We start from the raw sequence: 23,476 nt of genomic DNA, 5'->3' as shown, positions 1-23,476 counted from the left end.
ACCATGAATGCTAAATTATAGAAAGCAGCTGGAAAGCAACAGTCGGTAGAATCAATAGAGTGTTCGTGTACAGGGGTGGAATGAGCTTGCGGTCAATAATATAACCATTAAGGTCATTCTAGTGCCTTTCAACCTTCAATACCGTAGGTGTTCATATGGAGATGGAGGGGGGGAAAAAAAATCAAGTGCAAGTCTGTCACCGTAAGGGTCTCTTCCGATTCAATGGTTCTGGCTTCGGGTCCAACTCCATGGACTTGAGCACATAATCGAGGCTCACACTCGCAGTACTGATTGGCTGCTGCACTGTCGGAGGTGATGTCTTCCAGGCGAGACGTTAATCCAGGGTCCTTCCTGCTGGTTCAGGTGGAACCAAACAATCTCCTGGCACTATTCGAAGAAGAGCAGGTGAATTTCATCCGGGTGCCCACTCCAAACCCAACATTTCATCCCTCAACCGAGTTTACCCGGTCTTTTATCTCATTGCTGTTTCTGGCCGCATCTCGTGCACAAAGTGGCTGTCGTGCTGTGCCAGCAGAACAACAGTGACTATACTTCAAACTAATTAATTGACTGCGAAGAATGTGAAGGCACAGTATGCAAGTTATTTCTTCTTTCTAGAGCTGCCAACATTGGGGTAATGTTCAAGATGTCAGAAATTTGCTCGTTTATAATTGCCACTTTATCTGATGTGCAAAAATAGTTGGTTTCAGTCTCCGTTATACGTCTCTCCGTAAAGGAAGGGACTTCTGGAACATTAGATTGTTTTTTTTTTTTTTTAAAGTGACTATAAAGACGACTTTAATCATCTCTGTGGTTCGCCTAATTCAGATCCATGTTACATTATTCCACTTGTAACTTGGTTCCCTTTCATCACACGCCAACCTCAGATTTTTCTCAACCTGTTTTATGGCCCCCATGCCCCCAATTGGCAATAATTTCACTTTTTTCTCTTTTTCTCGCGCTCTGTGAATCACGATTCATTTTCCCCCAGCTATTCACATATACCCAGTCTACAGTTTAAATCATTCTTAAACCCTTTCACACTCTGCTGCTGATGACTGTTAAGACCACATTTCCCCCCCCCCCCCCCCCATTCCTTTTATTGCCTTCCTACCCTTTTTCAACTTCCAGTGAGTCTTGGCCATCTGGTGGCTCCTGGGAATTGTTGGTCAGTTCTTTGATGCAATTCTTAGCCATGATACTAGGTGTCAGCCCTGGCTCAGTAGTAACACTCTCTCCTCCGAGTCAGAAGGTTGTGGGTTCAAGTCCCATTCCAGAGGCTTGAGCACAAAAATCCAGGCTGACACTCCGAGGGAGTGCTGCACTGTCGGAGGGGCTGTTTTTCGGATGAGATGTTAAACCGAGGCCCTATCTTCCCCCTCAAGTGGATATAAAAGATCCCACGCCACTTTCGAAGAAAAGGGAAGTTCTTCCCGAGGCCCTGGCCAATATTTACTCCTCGACCAAAATCACTTTATATAAAAAAAAAACATTATCTGGTCATTATTGCACTGCTGTTTGTGGGATCTTGCTGTGCGCAAATTGGCTGCCGTGTTTCCTGCATTACAACAGTGACTACACTTCAAAAGTACTTCATTGGCTGTAAACTGCTTGGGGTGTCCTACAAAAACCAAGTCTTTATTTCTCGTGGCCAGGGCAGAGTTATTTTCAATATTCTGGGCATGGGCTTGAGCAGATCTATGTGGGGGGCCAAGTCCAGTACGTTAGTTTACAGATGTGGAGGTGTGTGCCTGCGACTGTTGGAGAGAGTAGAAGGTGGGACGGGCAAGTTTAATCATTTTTGCTTGAATTATGCAATGTTACATCATATACCTTATTTCTGGTACCGTGTGCTAGGTGGTGATAGCGAATAACATGGCAGCTGAAGAGACTCGGCTGTGATGCCCTCGGAGCCAAATAGTCTGCCGATACTCACCTGAAGTTATGCTGGGAAGGGTGACAACTTGCGAGAGCTCGTGGTGCTAGTGGCACTATTGCTCCAGCAAGAATCTGCGCTTTTGGGTGGGGGGGAGGGAGGAGAAGAGTGTGAACTAAACGGGAATATTAATTGGTGTGATTTTCATTATTTCTCTCTTCCTGTTATTAGTAGGTGTGCTGACTTTTTTTCTCAATTAGTTCTTTTCCTATTTTTTTTTAGTGTTTCATTTGAGGTTGATGTACCTGCTCATCCTGCAGTCAGTTGCTGTGTTTCATAGAATCACCGAATAGTACAACACAGACCCATGTTTGTGTCGGCTTTTTCGAAGAGAGCTCCAGTTAGTTGCCCCCCCCCCCCCCCCCATATCCCTGCAACTTTTTCTCCCAGTATTTATCCAATTCCCTTTTTGAAGGCTACTATTGAATCTGTATCCCCCACCCTATCAGAGAGTGCATTCCAAATCCTGTCTCCTCTCTCTGCCAGTCATCTTAAATCTGTGCCCTCTGCTTTACGACCCTTTGGCCATTGGAAACAGTTTATCTTTATTTACTCTAAACCCTTCATGATTTTAAACACTCTGCGTTTAGGCATTACCGATTTGCCGCCGTTTCATGAATGCGAAATGTTTATACAGCCGAGTATAAGCGCGACAACATTTGCATATCAAAAACTGTGGCGTCCGAAGTGTGTTGGGGGAAAAATCTAGCCTTGTGGTGGTCTACTGTTTTCCAAAGAGGAGGAGAATCACCTAGAAGATGGTCACTAATAAGTCCAATAGGGAGTTCAGGAGAAACTTCTTTACTCAGAGTGGTGAGAATGTGGAACTCGCTACCACAGGGCGTGGTGGAGGTGAGTAGCATGGATACATTTAAAGAGAAGCTCGATTTAAGTACGAGAGAAAAAGGAATAGGAGGAGATGCTAGGGTTAGATGAAGAGGGGTGAGAGGAGGCTCGTGTGCAGCATCAACACCGGCTTAGATCAGTTGGGCCGAATGGCCTGTTTCTATGCTGTACATTCTATGTAATACTATGTAAATGAATGTAGAGGTGAGGTGGTATTGCACATAGTGAATTGGATGATGTGCTGTGTTATTATGGGAGCATTCTGCCATCTATTACACAATGTATTACTCTGCTAAGGTCCAGTTGTGATTTAAGTTGGGCTTGTAACACCACGATGTCCATTTTGCTATAGAGATAGCGATAATGATATCCTTGGGTCAGTTAGAAGTTGATTGCTGTTCCTGAGGGAGGTTTACAGATTGGCATGTGCTTGGCCAACTTTCAGCTCCACCATCTAATGGTTGTCTGTCTTCGACGCGCTGACGTGTGACAGACGCGCGCTAATCCATTGGCAGGATAGGCGCACCAACGTCAGTGTTCTTGCTCAGGCCAACATCCCCAGCATCGAAGCTTTGACCACGCTCAATCAGCTCTGATGGATGGGTTACATTGTCCGCATGCCCGATACGAGACTCCCAAAACAAGCGCTCTACTCTGAGCTCCGACACGGCAAGAGAGCCCCAGGTAGGCAGAGGAAACGCTTCAAGGACAACGCTTGGAAAAAGTGTAACATCCCCGACACCTGGGAGCCCCTGGCCCAAGACCGTACAAAGTGGAGGAGAAGGATCCGGCAAGGCGCCGAACACCTAGAGTCCCTTCGCCGGAAGCAAGCGGAAGCTGAGCGCACGTCAACCCAAGCACCCCACCCGCCCCTTCAACCACTGTCTGCCCTACCTGTGACAGAGACTGCAGGTCCCGCATTGGACTCATCAGTCACCTGCGAACTCATTTTTAATGTGGAAGCAAGTCATCCTCGGTTCCGAGGGACTGCCTAAGAAGAAATCTCTAATTGTTTTGCTCATGGTGTCAGCGGGTGCACTTTGAGACCGGGAACCATGTAAAATCTGACGTTGGTGCGTGTCTTTTTAAGGCTAGAATGCGTAATTGTTTTTGCATGCTTGAAGTGAATGGTGGATTCACCTTGAAGTCTAGTTTGCAGATTAGAATCCTAACTTTGTTTGACTGGACAATTAAGAGCAGAGAATGTTGCACTATTGGGCCAATGGCACAGTGTTCTTTAAAATATGCAAACCCAGGGAGAGGGACCTTCTCGCTGAGATATGAGGGGAATGGTGGCGCATCAGGGCTTATGCTCCGGGAAAGGGCGAGAGACGAGGAGTGAAAATGCACGCACACGTACATCTGGGCTTCCAGACAAAAATTTGTGGACTTGCTGGCATCCAAAACAATAAGAACACTCGACATTACTTGGCTGGAGTTTCCCAGTACAGCAGATAAGCTAACCAGAAACTCAGCTGGCTTATTTTAATTATAAACCTACTGCAATAATAGTTTTAAGACCGCAGTGGAAAACAAGCTCAAGATAGTCCACTGCAATTTTTAGAATAATGCCAGACCCTTCTTTAAAAAAAAACATGCAGCAAAAGCAACAATCCTACTGAAAGACCATTGATTCTTCCTGCCTCTTGGTCAATGGTTTCTATACATAAAGTATTACAGAAGACAAGGCCACTTGGTCCAACCACCCTTTGCTCTTTCATGTGTAAATTATCCCTGAAGGTTATTGAGCAAAGTGCTGATCATTCAGCCTTCCATAGACCATATTCTACCCAAACCTCTTCCAGTAGCACAGGTGCGACCACACCTGGAGTATTGTGTGCAGTTTTGGTCACCTTATCTGAGGAAGGATGTTCTTGCCATGGAGTGAGTTCAGCGAAGATTCACCAGGCTGATACCTGGGATGGCAGAAATGACATATGAGGAGAGATTGGGTCGATTGGGCTTATACTCGCTGGAGTTTAGAAGAATGAGAGGGGATCTCATTGAAACATATAAAATACTAACAGGACTAGATAGACTGGATGCAGGAAGGATGTTTCCGATGGCCGGGGAGTCCAGAACCAGGGGTCACAGTCTAAGGATAAGGGGTAAGCCATTTAGGACTGAGATGAGGAGGAATTTCTTCACCCAGAGAGTGGTGAACCTGTGGAATTCTCTACCACAGAAGGCAGTAGAGGCCAGTTCATTAAATATATTCAAGAAGGAGTTAGATATATTTCTTAAGGCTAAAGGATCAAGGGATATGGAGTGAAGGTAGGGACCGGGTACTGAATTTGGATGATCAGCCATGATCGCATTGAATGGTGGAGCAGGCTCGAGGGGCCGAATGGCCTACTCCTGCTCCTATTTTCTATGTTTCTATCTCCCCAATAGTATGCAATCCTAGAATGATCCAGCACATCGTGCTGTTAACTCTTTTGAAAGAGCTATCCAATTAGTCCCACTCTCCTTGCCAGTTAGAACCACATCTTCCCAAGAGCACGCAATCATTTTATCAATACCCATCCAGACATCATCTAATCCTGTTCCCAGCCAGATACTTATCTAGCTCTTTTTTTGGCAAGGAATGAATCAACTTGGTGCCAACTGCTAATCTGTGTGCAATAAAACGCTTCTGCTAATTTCCCATCTCCCTTGAAGTTTGTCCATTTTAAACCAGTGCTCTCTAGTTTTGTGTTCTCTGTTGAAGTCAGATAGTCTTCCCTGCACCATCTGAGCAGTCAAAGGCATGACTCCTCTGAAAACCAACTTAACACCTCCATGACATGGGCAATGTCGCTACGGTTATGTCCTGTTGATGGTAGTGTACCCATAATTGCAGTAGTATTCCATGTGTGGTCTTATTAATGATGGGAAAAAAGGCTGGAAATGTCTTTCGACTCAGTCACTTGTTCTCCACACTATGGGAAATTGATAGATATTAAAGGAAGAAAGAATTATTCCTTTCGTGACCTTGGGTCATCCCAAAGCGCTTTACAGCCAATGAAGTACTTTTTGGCGTGTAGTCACTATTGTAATGCAGGAAATGCAGCAGCCAATTTGTGCACAGCAAGCTCCCACAAACAGCAATGTGATACCTACCAGATAATCTGTTTTAGTGATGTTGATTGATGGATCAATATTGTCCAGGACACTGGGGATAACTCCCCTGCTCTTCTTCAAAATAGTGCCATGGGATCTTTTACTTCCACCTGAGCGAGCAGCCGAGACCTCGGTTTTAATGTCTCATCCAAAAGACAGCACCTCCGACAGTGCAACACTCCCTCAGAACTGCACTGGGCGTGTCAGCCTAGATTTTGTGCTCAAGTCTCTGGAGTGGGGCTCGAACCTATGACCTTCTGACTCGGAGGCGAGAGTGCTACCCACTGAGCCACAGCTTCTGTATAGTGTACATCAGTACGCATTTCTTAACACTTCTGTGTCACTCTTAATCCTAAGCAAATTTATTCTGCAACTCTTGATTGGAGGGTGAAGGGGGTTTTCTTTTTGGAACTTCCCAGCTATGGTCCCACTTTTCTCTCTTCCACCCCCACCCCCCACCCCCCCTTGCTTTTTCTCAAGCGCATCAGCTTCGCAGCCTTGCCTTCGATCTATTTTCTTTTCTTTCCAGTTTTGAAGAAGGGTTTCGACCCGAAACGTCCACTCCAATTTCTCTCCACGGATGTTGCCTGACTTGGGGTTTTCCAGCATTTTCTGTTGTTATTCCACAGGGAATAAACATAGGACCGTTTAAATAATTTCTACCGTTGGGATAATGTACACTTCCTACCTCCTGCACTTGACTCTGAACAGATGCAAAAAGCAATCTTAAACCGCTCTTTAGCATTTTGTCTCCATGAACCCAGCATTTGCAAATTTGATTTTCCACAAGAATTTAATCGCCCCAAAAATGACACACTTCTATCTTGAAGGATGAGCTACTGCGTGGGTTTTTGAATAATGCTCCTATTTACTCATCATATTTTAGTTGTCAGGTTGTCAAGTGCTCTTGGTGTACGCTGTGCGCTGCTCTCCCGCCCTCTTTCCTCTGCCACTGCCACCCCCCCCCCCCCCCCGATAAGTTGCTGGGCTTTATTTACAGGAAACTCTCTTAACCGGCACCTAAATATCTGGAAATCTCTCTTAACCGGCAAAATTCAGGAGTAGGTTCAGGTAAGTTTTACTATATATTAGTGGCTGTGTAACCGGAGCTCCTGCACCTGTGGCCGTGTACGGGGCTCTCGTACCTTGGTAAGTATACCTCTCTGTAATCTGGACTTTTTGATCAACCGGCACCACGCCGGTACCGTCGGTGCCGGATTTAAAAAAAAAAAAAAGTTTCCTGTAGTATTTTTCTTGGGTTTATTTCGAATTGCCTGTGGTTGTTTCGAAGATCCCCTGCTGTAGCAGCTGCAACAGATTGCAGTTTACATCTTCCAGACATGCTGTATGTCACCTCACCGCACACTCTGGAAGTCTGCTCGCCAAAAAAAAAAAAGTTCCCCAGAGTTTTTTCGGGCTCCAGATGTAAATCACCGTCGACCTTGCCGTGGGAGGAAGTCATGATTTGGTCACGTCTGGCATGCAGGCTCGCGGATGGCGGTGACGCAGAGAACCTGGCGTCACGGTGAGCGCCTGGTGGTCAAGTCTGCGCGGGCGGGTGGCGCCTGCAAACAACCAATACACTTTTTTAAAAGTCAGACCAGGCGGAGTGGGGCGTAGGCCGGCGCTAATCAAGAGGAACAAGTTAATGAGATGTCTTTGCTGGGGCGGAGGGACTTTGAATTGCAGCTTCACCTGCTCCTGAAGTGGATGTGGTTTTAAACTGGAGCCAGTATGACCGGTTTTAGACTGGCAGACAGGAGTTCAACCCCAGTTCTACATTTTTATGATTCGGGTGCACGATGCTGGTAGTAATCCCTTTCACTGAGATGTAAGTTGAGCCTGTGGGCCTGATGTAGTAACGATTTGTGAAGTTTTCCCAAGGCTTATTTGATGGCAATTTTGATTGTCTGGCTTTCAGAAGCCTCTCTTCCGTCACCTGCCTTTCCTTGGTACTATTTTCATTACTTTATCGGGCAATTTTACTGGCCATTAAACATGACTCTTAACTTTATTTCCAAATTACTGAGGGAAAACTTCAAACGCCGAAAGTTGAAACCGTTGTAGATTTTTATTAGCTGATGCCTACCAAATGTGCTGCAGTGCAGATAAATATTTTGTTCTGGAAGTTGCCTTAACGAGGTGACTCACTTTACAGTGAAGCTCAGACACTGTTGTAAAATGCGATGTGTATATTTACTGAATGAACCGTCTCAGGTTGCACCAGAGGTTGATATTTTTAATATTTATTCATGGGATGTGGGCGTCACTGGCAAGGCCGGCATTTATTGCCCATCCCTAGTTGCCCCTTGAGAAGGTGGTGGCGAGCCGCCTTCTAGACCCGCAACATCCGTGTGGTGAAGGTACTCCCACAGTGCTGTTAGGGAGGGAGTTCCAGGATTTTGACCCTGTGACGATTTAAGGATCGGTGATGTACTTCCAAGTCAGGATGATGTGTGACCTTGGAGGTGGTGGTGTTCCCATGTACCTGCTGCCCTTGTCCTTCTAGGTGGTAGAGGTCACGGGTTTGGGAGGTGCTGCCAAAGAAGCCTTGGCGAGTTGCCTCAGTGCACCTTGTAGATGGTACACACTGCAGCCAGGGTACGCCAGTGGTGGAGGGAGTGAACGTTTAATGTGGTGGATGGGGTGCCAATCAAGCGGGCTGCTTTGTCCTGGATGGTGTCGAGCTTCTTGAGTGTTGTTGGAGCTGCACTCATCCAGGCAAGTGGAGAGCATTCCATCACACTCCTTGTGCCTTGTAGATGGTGGAAAGGCTTTAGGAAATCAGGAGGTGAGACACTCGCTGCAGAATACCCAGCCTCTGACCTCTTGTTGCCACAGTATTTGTGGCTGGTCCAGTTAAGTTTCTGGTCAATGGCGACCCCCAGGATGTTGATGGTGGGGGATTCGGCGATGGTAATGCAGTTGAATGTCAAGGGGTGGTGGTAGGACTCTCACTTGTTGGATAGATAAGCATTCACTCGCTATTTACTTCATTGAAGCTTCCATTGAAATGAGCGGCTTTGTGATGAAGTACAGAATATAAAAGAAAAAGACTTTCATTTTTATATATACAGGAAACTTTGTGCTATCCGGAGGTGAGCTATCCGGCAATCTGGAGCCACCGGCAAAAATCAGCAGCCGTTTTTTATTCTGTTTTTTTTTGCTTTGTTTGAACAGTCAAACTGTGCAAGGTCTGTAGCTATAGCAACAGCTTCAGCTACAGAGCTTGCAGGCCACACCCGAGTGTTTAGAAGCTGTTGCTAAGCAACAGTGTTTGTTGTCAAATACGGAGATAAGAATCTCCGTATCTCTCAACATTAACTCTGGAGAGTATGGCAGTTTTGAGGCAACGGCAGCAGCTCGGTCCCGTGGGTGCCGGATAGCGCAAAGTTTCCTGTAGCACCTTTCACTACCTCCGGACATCCCAAAGTGCTTTACAGCCAATGAAGTACTTTTTGAAGTGTAGTCACTGTTGTAATGTGGGAACCTAGCAGCCAATTTGTGCACAGCAAGCTCCCACAAACAGCAATGTGAAAATGACCAGATAATCTGTTTTAGTGATGTTGATTGAGGGATAAATATTGGCCAGGACACCGGGGATAACCCCTATTCGTTGAAATAGTGCTGTGGGATCTTTTATGTCCATCTGAGAGAGCAGACGGGGCCTTTGTTTAATTTCTCATCAGAAAGATGGCACGTCCGGCAGTGCAGCGCTCCCTCAGCACTGCACTGAAGTTTCAGCCTAGATTTTTGTGCTCATGTCTCTGGAGTGGGGCTTGAACCTACAATTCAGAGGCAAGAGTGCTACCCACTGAGCCACGAGCTGACGCAGTCATGATGAGGGCAAAGAATTATATTCACTCCCATTAGCGGTCGAGGTCTCTGAAGCCAAGTTAATTGAACTGCTCCTGCGATTTCTCATTTGTCCTAATATCTCCTTATGTGGCTCGGTGTCAAATTTTGGTTGATTACGCTCTTGGGAAGTTTTAGGTGCTATATAAATGCAAGTTGATGTTGTATATTCTAATGTTTTGGCTATCTAGTTAATCATTTTATATCTTGTTAGTGGCGACTCTGCACTGGTTATAGATGTTTAGGATGAAGTCTGCTCCGGCTCTCAGATCTCGGCTTTATCCTTGGCTATTTTAGCATCATTTGTGGAGCACGCATACTCCTTATTTTTCTTTTCTATGTGCAGTACAGGTAGAACGTCCCGAATCCGGCAACCTCTGGACCGAGGCCGAGCCGATTTTCGGGTTTTTCCGGACTTCGGAACGTGTTTCTGATGTCCGAAGTCCGGAAACGCCCGAGCCCAGGTTGCGATATTTCTGGACTCTGCACGTGTTTCTGATGTCCGGAGTCCGGAAATGCCTGGTTCCGGTTTCTGGTACGCTTCCCTCGGTGTCTGGATTCCGGAACATTTTACGGATCTCTGACCCCTGCCACCAAAATTCCCGGGTTCCGGAACTCCGGATTTGGGACGCTCAACCTGTATCATAGAATGGTTACAACACAGAAGGAGGCCATTTGGCCCATCGAGCCCGTGCTGGCTCTCTAAAAGAGCACTTCAGCTAGTCCCACTGCCCCGCCCTTTCCCCGTAGCCCTGCAAACTTTTTTTCCTTCAGGTGTTTATCCAACTCCCTTTTTTGAAAGCCACAATGGAGTCTGTCTCCATCACCCTTTCAGGCAGTGCATTCCAGATCACAACAACTCGCTGGGTTTAAAAAAAAAAAAAAAAAAAGTTTTTCCTCATGTCGCCTTTGGTTCTTCTGCCCATCACATTAAATCTGTGTCCTCTGGTTCTCGACCCTACTGCCAATGGGAACAGTTTCTCTCTATCTACTCTGTCCTGACCCCTCATGATTTTGAACACCTCTATCAAATCTCCTCTCAACCTTCTCTGCTCCAAGGAGAACAACCCCAGCTCCTCCAGTGTCTCCACATAACTGAAGCCCCTCATCCCTGGAACCATTCTTGTAAATCTTTTCTGCACCCTCTCTCTAAGGCCTTCACATCCTTCCTAAAGTGGGGTGGCCAGAATTGGACACAATACTCCAGTTGAGGACGAACCAGTGTTTTTATAAAGGTTGTTCATAACTTCCTTCCTTTGAACATGGCTGTATTACATTTTGTCTGGTATTGATCTGCTCACATACTTATTTTGCCCAACTCGTTCTGTAATTTCTTAAGTTGCTTCCCCTTATTCCACTGGCTCTCCCAGTTTGGCATCATCAGCAAATTTGACCACTTTGCATTGCAAACTTAAGCTCATTCAAAACTGTGCCGCCCCCGCATCCTAACTCGGACCAAGTACTGTTCACCCATCACCCCTGTGCGCTACATTGGCTGCTAGCACCGAACGCCTTCATTTAAAAAAAAATTCTCGTCCTTGTGTTAAAATCTCTCCATGGCCTTGCCTCCCCTCTACCTATCACAGAATCACAGAATCTACAGTGCAGATAGAGGCCATTTCGGCCCATCGAGCCTGCACAGACACATATCCCACCCTATCCCCGTAACCCCACATATTTAATCCCCTAACACTAAGGGTCAATTTATCATAGCCAAATCAACCTAACCTGCACATCTTTGGACTGTGGGAGGAAACCGGAGCACCCGGAGGAAACCCACGCAGACACAGGGAGAATGTGCAAACTCCACACAGACAGTCGCCCGAGGCCAGATTTGAATCCGGGTCTCTGGCGCTGAGGCAACAGTGCTAACCACCTCCAGGATGTCGAGGCCTTGGAGAGGGCACAGCAGGGATTTGCCAGAATGGTACCAGGGATGAGGGACTTCGGTTATGTGGAGAGACTGGAGAAGCTGGGTTTGCTCTCATTGGAGCAGAGAAGGTTAAAGGGAGATTCAATAGAGGCGTTCAAAATTACGATGCATTTTGATAGACTAACTACGGAGAAACTGTTTCCTCTGGCGGGAGAGACAGTAACCAGAGGTCACAGATTTAAGATAATTGGCATAAGAACCAGTGGGGAGGAGAGGTTTTTTTTGCACAGCGGGTTATGATGATCTGGAACGCGCTGCCTGAAAGGGCGGTGGAAGCAGATTCAACAGTAACTTTCAAAAGGGAATTGGATTAAATACTTGAAAAGGAAAAATTTGCAGGGCTACGGGGAAAGAGCAGGGGCAATGGGACTAATTGGACCACTTTGATGGGCACGATGGGCTGAATGGCCTCCTTTTGTTGTGCTGTAAGATTTTAAGATTGTATCGGGAAATCTACTGGACTCTGGAGTACGAAAGTAAATACTAGGTGACTTTGTCAAACTTGGGTAGAGGATTTACGTCTTGCTTCAGTTACTGCACCGTCGTATCGGGGCCAGTTGACATTTTAGTTTTGCTGACATCACCCCAGCTGTTTTCGAACTTGTTGGAAGTTGAGATCATGTTATTTAAAAGCAGCGAAGGGCCAGTTAAGATGAGTCTGTTAGAATTAGTTTCAGTGAAGTTTGAGGGCTTCTCTTCCCCTCCCACCCCAACCCCAAGACTTTCATTTTGACTCTCCGAAGTTTGGACAGTCGGAATCTGGTGCAGGGAATTGGCACACCAAAGGCAGAGGCGGAAGAGCTGAATGGTGTGCTGGAGTGTGCGTGTTTGTGTTGTACTATATATAAAAGCTGCACTTGCTCTGTGTGAGGTGATTAGACCCCCCTTGTGTTCTTGGTGTGACTCACCTTCTCCCATTGTTAGATCTGATGGCTGGAGTTAGTCAACATCTGAACACATTGCTCAAATGTGTGTTGTTCAGATCATTTATTTCGATTACTCGGTGTTGCCTTCAGTTTTTCTTTTTTGCAAATTAATATTATGCATTGTTGTGATCTCGTGCTTTTAAAGAAAGACTTGCATTTCTACAGAGCCTTTCATGATTTCGGGACGCCCCCAAAGCGCTTCACAGCCAATGAAGTACTGTTGAAGTCTAGTCAGTGTTTCTTTAAATGTAGGAAACCCGGAAGCCAATTTGCATACAGCAAGCTCCAACAAACAGCAATGTGATAGAATCTTAGAAATTTACGTCACAGAAGGAGGCCATTCGGCCCATCGTGTCCATGCCAGATGAAAAAGAGCTCTCCAGCCTAATCCCACTTTCCAGCTCTTGGTCCGTAGCCCTGTAGGTTACGGCACTTCGAGTGCATATCCAAGTACTTTTTAAATGTGATGAGGGTTTCTGCCTCTCCCACCCTTTCAGGCAGTGAGTTCCAGACCCCCACCACCCTCTGGGTGAAAAAAAGTTCTTCTCAACTCTCCTCTAATCCTTCTACCAATTACTATAAATCTATGCCCCCTGGTTATTGACCTCTCTGCTAAGGGAATTTGGGCTAAAAATTCAGTTTGGGGCGCCAAGCTCGCCTGGGCGCCGGAATTACCGCTGCGTGCGGAGCCACTTGCGCCATCCGGATATTCAGTTTCTGCGCCCCAAATGGAAGCGGGCCGCTAAACGAGGCTTCCCGCGCCCCGCTTGGGGCGCTGAAACTGAATATCGGTGCGCTAAGGGCCGCAGCGCCACACGCTGCGGCACGGCACGCTGCGGTACTGCAGGCCTTCCTCCCACTGTTAATTAGCCATTAGCGCCCCGCTAAATATCGCGGGAGGCGTGGCCAGTGGCACAAAAGCCTCTGAGTGCCCTCTTTGGGCGCAAACTGGTGGCGCAGGCCACTGAATTTCTAGGCCATAGGTCCTTCCTATCCACTCTATCCAGGCCCCTCATAATTTTATACACCTCAATTATGTCTCCCCTCAGCCTCCTGTTCCAAAGAAAATCACCCCAGCCTCTCCAATCTTTCCTCATAGCTAAAATTCTCCAGTCCTGGCAACATCCTCGTAAATCTCCTCTGTACTCTCTCTAGTGCAATCACATCTTTCCTGTAATACTGACCAGATAGTCTGTTTTTTGTAATGTTGACTGAGGGATAAATATTGGCCAGGACACTGCGGAGAATTCCCCTGCTCCTCAGTGAAATAGTGCCCTGGGATCTTTTACGTCCACCTGAGAGAACAGACGGGCCTCCGTACTGCACTGGAGTGTCGGCCTAGATTTCTATGCGCAAGTCTCTGGAACCCAAGGCGAGGATAAAAAGGAAATTCAGTGAAACATGTTTCTATTATTCCCGAAGGTTTCTATTTGCTAGTAACAAATGTTTTACACCATTATAAAAGGTTAAGTTGTAAATCTCTCCACCGGTGTCGGGGCGTAGGTCACTGATTTACTGCTAACATGTGAAGTGATGAACACTAGCAGGTGATTTAATCTTCATGCGTGAGTGGAAATTTCCCGAATCGCTTAAACAGATTTACGCCTGCAGGGAAATAACCAGGGGGAAAGGAGGTTGATGGTTTGCAACGCTTGCAAGTCTCCTCTGGCACCCATTAGTGCATCGGTGGTTAGTTGTTAATTGCAACATCCTGTCTTGTGCAATACGGTCTGGGGAAGGTCGGCAGCTTGCCCATTCATTTTCCACCTAATGACTGTACACAAGAAATGGTTGAATCTATACCGCACCATTTTAAGGCACTCGCCAATAATTGCTCAATCTTTGTGTGTTGCTCACTTTACACGAGAGGCTCTTTTGAGGTACAGCTGCTTCGATTCTTCAGAATCTGCGTTCTCTCTCTCTCTCTCTCTCTGTCTCTCTGTCTCTCTCTCTCTGTCTCTGTCTCTCTCTGTCTCTCTCTCTCTGTCTCTCTCTCTGTCTCTCTCTCTCTGTCTCTCTCTCTCTGTCTCTCTCTCTCTCTCTGTCTCTCTCTCTCTGTCTCTCTCTCTCTGTCTCTCTCTCTCTGTTCTGTCTCTCTCTCTGTCTCTCTCTCTCTGCTCTCTGTCTCTGTCTCTGTCTCTGTCTCTGTCTCTGTCTCTCTGTCTCTTCTGTCTCTCTGTCTCTCTCTCTCTCTGTCTCTCTCTCTCTGTCTCTCTCTCTCTGTCTCTCTCTCTCTGTCTCTCGTCTCTCTCTCTGTCTCTCTCTCTCTGTCTCTCTCTCTCTGTCTCTCTCTCTCTCTGTCTCTCTCTCTCTGTCTCTCTCTCTGTCTCTCTCTCTGTCTCTCTCTCTCTCTCTCTCTCTCTCTGTCTCTCTCTCTCTGTCTCTCTCTCTCTGTCTCTCTCTCTCTGTCTCTCTCTCTGTCTCTCTCTCTGTCTCCTCTCTGTCTCTCCTCTCTGTCTCTCTCTCTGTCTCTCTCGTCTCTCTCTCTCTGTCTCTCTCTCTCTGTCTCTCTCTCTCTCTGTCTCTCTCTGTCTCTCTCTCTGTGTCTCTCTCTCTCTCTCTCTCTCTCTCTCTCTCTCTCTGATATTCCCTCCCTCCCGCTCCACAAAAACAACTTCTATTTATATAGCACCTTTAATGTAGTAACATGTTCCAAGGCGCTTTACAAAAGGAGAAATTAGGGTAGATGACCAAAAGCTTGGTCAAAGATGTAGGTTTTAAGGAGGAAAGCGAGACGAGAGGCTTAGGGCCTCGGCAGCTGAAGGCACGGCCACCAATGGTGGAACGATTAAAATCGGGGATGTGGAGGAGTGCAGAGATCTCTGAGGGGTGCTGGGGAGGGGGCGAAGCCATGGCGGGATTTGAAAACAAGGATGAGAATTTTAAAATCTCAGCGTTGCTTAACTGGGAGCCAATGTAGGTCAGCGAGCACAGGGGTGATGGATGATCGGGACTTGGTGCGAGTTAGGACACAGGCAGCAGAGTTTTGGATGACCTCAAGTTTGTCGGGTAGAACGTGGGAGGCCAGCCACATTAATCCACTCTTGGCTTCCGATCTTCAAGCTGTCAATCTGGTGGTTCTACTTGTGTTGAAAGCTGTAAGGCACCACCTACCAAAGGCAGGTGCAAGATGACCTGATGTGCAGCGTGTTTATTTTGCAGGTTGCCATAGAGGCTTGTTGTATGTGCGAGATGGGAGTTCCAATAATCAGTGTACTGCAGCACTCCTGCAGAAGCTGTCAACTTTGCCTGTATTTATCGCAAGGGTGTGACAAATTGCAACTGTCCCGACTGTGTGAATGACCAGTGCATAGATGCTCCAATACTGTGACTGCAATTTACCGAGCTTTCATTGCCAAATAACTGTGCGAATAGAATTTGGTAAATGTGTAAATAACAAAGCATGGCTACCATAATAGAATACAAAACTTAAGTGTGATGCTTAGACAACATATATGTCCAGCTCTCTCTAGAAACACGTATGCACATTTTGAGTACTGGCAGTGATCCATTCTGAACATACCTCAACTTTATGCCTGAAATTTTTTTCCCCCCAATTATTCTTTCAGCTGTCGGAGGGTGGGAAAGCCGCCCAGGCAAGCATTGAGGTCGGAGATGTGGTCCTCTCCATTGATGGGATCAGCACCGATGGGATGGCCCATTTGGCGGCTCAGAATAAGATCAAGGCCTGCACCGGATCCTTGAAACTAAACCTGCAGAGGTAAGCGTCTGCCATCTGCATTTACGGTACCCAGCCGAATGTTTGTTTCTGTCGCTCGTCCCACCACCCCCCCCCAGATGAAAACTGTGAATCCAAATGGCAATATTTAATGTGGGAAGTTGCAGTGGTCGGGCGGTTCACCCTCCTTTGACTTTGCCGGACCCACAGTCGTGCCCATCAGCCGGCAACATCGGTCAGAGAGACGACAAAAGGAAAAACATTTTTTTCCCCTTTGTGCTGAATCGTCGAGTGGCATGGATGCCCGGCTATAGTGGATCACCGATCAGCCATGATCTATTTGTATGGCGGAACAGGCTGGAGGGGCTGAATGGCCTCCTCCTGTTCCGAGTGGCAGCAAAAACCCATGAATCATTTCCGAACCAATTGAATACTATAATCGGGGGAGGAGGGGAACGAGGGTCATGATGGATGGGCCAAATGATCCTTATCTGTAATCATGCGATTTTTATAAATGGTTTTGTGCAGGAAAATTACAAAAATAATGAAGGTATACGAATTAGGAACAGGAGTCGGCCCCTCGCGCCTGCTCCGCCATTCAATAAGATCATGGCTGATCCCATTACTCCACATTCCTGCCTACCCCCGATAACCTTTCACCCCCTTGCTTATCAAGAATCTATCGACCTCTGCCTTAAAATAATCAAAGACTCTGCTTCCACTGCCCTCCTGGGGAAGAGAGTTCCAAAGACTCACGACCCTCAGAGAAAATTTCTCCTCATCTCTGTCTGTCTTAAATGGGTGACCCCTTATTTTTAAACAGTGACCCCGAGTTCTAGATTCTCCCACAAGAGGAAACATCCTCTCCACATCCACCCTGTCCAGACCCCTCAGGATCTTATATGTTTCAATCAAGTCACCTCTTATTCTTCTAAACTCCAGTGGATACAAGTCTCGCCTGTCTAACCTTTCCTCATAAGACAACCCGCCCATTCCAGGTATTAGTCTAGTAAACCTTCTCTGAACTGCCTCCAACGCATTTACATCCTTCCTTAAATAAGGAGACCAATACTGTACACAGTATCCAACTTAATAAAATACTGCTGTCCACTCCCCCCCCCCCCCCCGCTTCCCAAGGTTGCATTTTGAATTGTAGTGGGCAATGTGCCCGCCTCCAGTGAGAAGCTAGTCTTTCTGACCATGGCTGATCTGAGTGACAAAATGCAATGGGTTCACTTATCACTGACCCTGATCCTGAGGTGGATGGGGAAGGTTGGGGAGGGGGTGGTGGGGGGTGTTGCTACAGTATCTGAGTTAGAGTTGTAGCGCACCCCTCGATTTTGGAAAGAAGCTGGTTGTGCTCGTTGCTACTGTGGGAGTGAAGATAATACCAAACCTTGTTCCCAAGTGTTGAGATGTCGATTTGTGAGTTGTATGTTTTAAGTATTAAGACGGAATGCGTTCTCTTGACATTTTGAACCTCTAAAGCTGTTCGGATCTTCAGTTTAAAAGCACCAAAGTAGATGCGCAAGATTCTGTTCAGAACGTAACTTGATCATTAGCAACAGGAGAAGTTCCCATTTTAGCCAGGGTCGCATGTCCTTTACCATTCCAAGTCCCTAATGGAACTCAATTCTGTTTTTAGAGCAGAGCTTGTTAATTTTATTCACTAATACCTGTGTTGTATATGTAATATAAATGCTTTCAGTGCAGAAAAATCATTGCTATAAAATCCATTTATGAAGTCCAACTTTTTTTATTTAACAAAATATGACGAGTACATTTGCAAAATAGCTGAGCATGGTGTGTTCTGAATTTGGGGAGGGTATTATTGACTCATTAAACTTGATGACAAAACTGGAATCATATATATAATATGAAAACATTGTGTGACTTCGATTTTGGGGGAAATCTGATCCGGTTCCAAGCTCCTTTTTTTTAAGCTTCAGCACCGAGTTGAGTCAGTTTTCAAATTGTTGTCCCGGCAGAGATGAGGACATTTAAGAGAATACTTTGATCACCTTGGCATGAAGCTAATAAATTGAACTTTTTTGATCTATAGAAACCAGTAATGGCGTCCCAGTGACGTGCAGCATAAAGAAACGATGGTTTGGTACCGTAATGCTGAAGTATTGCTCTTCAGATTGTTACATAAGAACATAAGAAGTAGGAGTAGGCCTCACCGCCCCCTCGAGCCTGCTCCGCCATTCAATAAGATTGTGGCCGATCTTCTGCCTCAACTCCACTTTCTGGCACTATTCCCAAATCCCTTGATTCCCTTGGTGTCCAAGTTGCCTGTTTTAAAAGGGGAACACTGGAGCATAGGTGTGAACTTGCATTAAAGAGGCAACAGGGAATGTTGTAGATCCTGCTGCCAGTGAAGGAGAATGCTGCAAAACGGTGTATGTTGGGCAGGGGTGGCGTACAGGAGGCTTGCTCATGAAATTGAACCAGGTGGTATGAAAGGGGATGTGGCTGCAGGAAGAGGAAATTGCCTAAAAGACCCAAGAGAGAGAGAGTAGTGGTTAATAGATGTTTGTTCAAAAGCAAAATACCACCGATGCTGGAAATCTGAAATAAAAACAGAAAATGCTGGAAATACTCAGCAGTTCAGGCAGCATCTGTGGAGAGAGAAACAATTAACGTTTCGGGTCGATGACCTTTCATCAGAACAGGAAAAAGCTGGAGATGTAACAGGTTTTTAAGCAAGTGTGGGGGCAGGGAAAGGGGGGGGAGGGGAGGAAAGAACAAAGGGGAAGGTCTGTGATCGGGTGGAGGGCAGGAGAGATTAAAAGACAAAAGGGACGATGGTGCGAGGCAAAAGGAGATGGTAATGGGACAAGTTAAGAAACAAAAGATGACTCTAGATGAAGTGTAAATGGCAACGGCGGAATGATCGACAGCTGCCATGTGAGAGAGAAAAAAGATACGGCAGGTTATGGTCTGAAATTGTTGAATTCGATGTTGAGTTCAGAAGGCTGTAAAGTGCTTAATTGAAAGATGAGGTGCTGTTCCTCGAGCTTATGCTGAGCTTCATTGGAACGGTGTAAGAGGCCGAGGACAGAGAGGTGAGAGTGGAGCGGAGAATTAAAGTGACAGGCGACCGGAAGCTTGGGGTGACCCTTACAGACTGAGCGGAGGTGTTCCGCAAAGCGGTCACCCAATCTGCGTTTGGTAGAGGAGACCGCACCGTGAGCAGCGAATACAGTATACACTAAATTGCAAGAACAAGTTAATCGCTGTTTCACCTGTTTGTTTCATAGATGTTTGTTTTTGGACTGGTGGGATGTAAACGACTTTCCCCTCTTGGGTTCTTCTCTGTCTGTCTGTCAATGACATGGACTCTGGCATCGAGTGCACAATATCAAAACCCGTAGACGGCATCATTGTACATGACACAGACTGGAGCGGCTTCAGGGGAACGTAGGCCGGTTGGTAGATTGGCCACATAGATGGCGGATATTGCCGAGAAATGCAAAATGATCCATTTTGGGAGGAAGAACAAGGAGAAGGAAATATAGGGGGGGGGGGGGGAAAGCAAATGTATAAGTTCAGATGCACATAACTTTATAACTGGGAGGACAAGTTAATAAAGCTTTTTTTTTTTAAATACACGCAAGGGATCCTGGGTTTTATAAACTAAGAGCAAAGCATAAAAACGAACCTATACAAATCACGAGTAGTCCGCAGTTAGAATACTTCCTCCAGGTTCGGTTCATGGAGATTCACCTCGGATCAGAGTCTTGATCATGAGAACCAGCTAGAGAATCCGGGGCCCTTTCCCCTAGGACAGCAAAAGGTTAAGAGGAGGTCTGATGGTTTACATAGAATATGCAGCACAGAAACGGGCCATTCAGCCCAACTAGTATGTGCTGGTGTTTATACTCTGCACCATGTGCTCAAAAGTTGTGAGGCACTTTGACCGGTGGAGAGAGGTTTTTCTCTTCCCCGCGCGCCGCCCCCCCCCCCCCCCCCCCCATTTACCTCATCGGTGAGTAGGATGTAAATTTGAGATAATCAAAAGAACAAAGTGAGAGGGCGTTCTGTGCATTTTGTTTACACGGAGAACTGTTGGGCATGAAAAGGCGTGGGAGGAACGGTGTTGGAAGTAGAAGCTCTCGACAGTGGATAAAAGAGCGGTGGGGGGGGGGGCGTTCTCCCCGGTGTCCTGGGACAATGTTTCTCCCTCACTGAACATCACTAAAAACAGATGATCTGGTCATTATCACATTGCTGTTTGTGGAGCTTGCTGTGTGCAAAATTGGCTGCCGTGTTTCCTACATTACGACAGTGACTGCACTGGGGGGGGAAGTACTTAATTGGCTACAGAGCGCTTTGGGACGTCCTGAGGTTGTGCAAGGCGCTATAGAATGCAAGTCTTTATGATGCAGAATTCTGTCATTCTTTTGCGTCTTCTCAAGTAAAGGTCAGCAAACTTGACTTTGCCCTGCAGTAAGATTCTGTTTGCCTTTTTTTTAAAGTTATTTGAGGAGTGCAGACACCATGCTGTGCTTGCAAGCTCTCTCCTGCCAGCTGGCTCGAGTTGACACTAAAATGGCCAGTTGTCGGTTGCCTCTGCGCTCAGCTGCAGGTGATGCAGGGCCTGACGTGAGACCAATGTTTAAAGCGTGGGGCGGGGGGCGACCTAGTATTTATCCTCTAGGGAGGGATCTGGCACAACTGAGCTTATGTTTTGTTTAAAAATAAAACCCCCTTTCAAACACGTATAATATGAGGCCTGTTTGAAAACTTAAGGTGCAGTCTTGAGAAATGACGACTGCCTTTTGACCTTTTGAATAACGCTGGTGCTGATATTCAGTCTGCTTTATAAATAGAAGTAAAGTTTGAAGTTCTGTGCCCTGGTAACTTGAGATGATGTCGCCGTGCCTGCGTGTCGAGCTGTTGACGACAAATATTGAAGTGTTTGCAAAGTACATACTTGGAACGAGGGTTCCATAAAACAACAGAACCTTCTAGATACTTTTATATCTAATAAACAAAAGTGTTCGAAGAATTTAAAAAATTAAATTTTTTTAACGCCTCATGATTTTTTTTCTCCCGGTTTTGCTCGCTGCCTGTGACCTGGAGATTAATCTTTAATTCCTGGAGATTCCAGGGCAATTCACAGATCACAGAAACCCCACAGTGCAGATAGAGGCATTTCGGCCCATCGAGCCTGCACCGACACATATCCCACCCGATCCCCGTAACCCCACGTATTTAATCCCCCTAACACTAAGGGTCAATTTATCATAGCCAATCGACCTAAACCCGCACATCTTTGGACTGTGGGGAGGAAACCCACGCAAACACGGGTGAGAATGTGCAAACTCCACACAGACAGTCACCCGAGGCCGGATTTCGAACCCGGGTCCCTGGCGCTGTGAGGCAACAGTGCTAACCACTATGCCACCGTGGAGAGTTGGCATCCCTACACTACATCCAAGGTAACAGTCGGGCCATGTGCTCGAACCAAAAGAAAGACTTGAATTCATGCGTGAGAAATAGGAGCAGGAGTAGGCCATATGGCCCTGTGAGCCTGCTCCGCCATTCAGTAAGATCATGGCTGAACAGCTTCATCAGCTCCACTTTTCCTGCCTGATCCCCATATCCCTTGATTCCCTTAGTATCTCGATCTACCGATCTCTGTCTTGAATATGATCGACTGAGCACCCGTGGCCCTCTGGGGTAGAGAATTCCAAAGATTCACCACCCTCCGAGTGAAGAAATTTCTCCTCCTCAGTCCTAAAATGGCCGACCACTTTTATTCTGAGTCTGTGACCCCTCTCTTTCCCCCCCCCCCCCCCCCCCCCTAGTTCTACCCATAAATCACTGCTTGCCCCAACCCATTGTCCTGTTTTGAGTGAGTGAGTGGACTTGCAATCACCAGAAACCCGGCTGACATTGCCCAGATTTCCTGGACTTGGACCAGTCGAGATGCCAAAGAAACAGACTTCCATGCTGTCAGTCTGGACTGGATTTGTGCTGGTGTCCCAGAAGTTAAAGTGCAATGTGCGATTCCCACTGCACCCCACCCTCCTGTTTATAGGTTTCGATGGAGCCCCACGTTTGGTTTTGGCCCCGTTTTTATTGCAGGTAGCGGCTGCTAATTGAGGAATAATTTGCCGCTGGTGACCGGGAGGTTCTCTGGTGGTTCTCTATAGTTCTTGCACATAATTGTCTCTATTGGATGCTGCTCGGGAAATTGGTTGCGAAATTCTTCAGCTGCCTAAAGTATCTCTTTTGAGAAGCAGCATTTCTGCTTAATTACAAGATTTGAGTACTTGTATTCTGGGAACGTAATTTGATTGGACCCTCCAACAAAAAAAAAAATGTAGATACCGCAAAATAAAATCTTTGGTTATGGAAGGAATGTGGTTTCTTCCCTTCCGATTTGAACAAAGCGTTGTGTACAAGCTGTAATAAAAGGCAGATGGCACACCTTGACGTTGCATTGCCTATTGTTTGGCCACCATCTGCGTAGGAGCTGAAGACCACTCCCTTTTTTTTGGTTGACCTAATGAATGGCCCCACAATTTGCTGTATTAGAATGGCGCTACCTTAAGGCGATTCTGACATTGCAACAGTGGCCACGCTTCAAAATGTGTTTCATTGGCTGTAAAGCACTTTGGGAGATGTCGTGAAAGGCGCTATATAAATGCAAGTTCCTTCTTGTGGTAAACATATAAACATAGAAGATAGGAGCAGGAGTAGGCCATTTGGCCCCTCGAGCCTGCTCCGCCATTCAATGCGATCATGGCTGATCATCCAAATTCAGTACCCTGTCCCTGCTTTCTCCCCATATCCCTTGATCCCTTTAGCCTTAAGAAATATATCTAACTCCTTCTTGAATATATTTAATGAATTGGCCTCCACTGCCCTCTGGCAGAGAATTCCACAGGTTCACCACTCTCTGGTGAAGAAATTCCTCCTCATCTCTGTCCTAAATGGCCTACCCCTTATCCTAACACTGTGACCCCTGGTTCTGGACTCCCCGGCCATCGGGAACATCCTTCTACATCTTTTTAAATCCCCTGGCTGCATCACTGTTCAGTTTGCACAATGCTGGCTGGGGTGATTAATGCAGGGTCAAAAGTCGCTGAGTTGATGGTATTTGGTGCCGGTGGCTCTTCAGGCTGGCTCGTGCTGCAAGTTCTGCTGATCTTTTAACCTTTCTTCCGTCCGATTTGAGTTGATAA

The 23,476-nt window shown here is 46.5% G+C and overlaps 1 protein-coding gene across 1 annotated transcript in view; it reads left to right on the top strand.

Moving 5' to 3' along the window:
- The window catches only part of LOC147122543 (PDZ and LIM domain protein 5-like), a 280,792-nt gene that overhangs the window by 55,036 nt on the left and 202,280 nt on the right, over window positions 1-23,476 (top strand). The window contains exon 3 of the mRNA XM_086005178.1: window positions 16,168-16,319. Coding sequence (XP_085861304.1) covers window positions 16,168-16,319 — 152 coding nt within the window. The remainder of the gene's footprint in view (window positions 1-16,167; window positions 16,320-23,476) is intronic.

Source organism: Somniosus microcephalus, chromosome 2, assembly GCF_052327205.1.
Source record: "Somniosus microcephalus isolate GS21.2 chromosome 2, FLI_Smic_1.0, whole genome shotgun sequence".
NCBI classification, from domain to species: Eukaryota; Metazoa; Chordata; class Chondrichthyes; order Squaliformes; family Somniosidae; genus Somniosus; species Somniosus microcephalus.
This window is presented reverse-complemented; position numbering and strand designations above follow the sequence as displayed.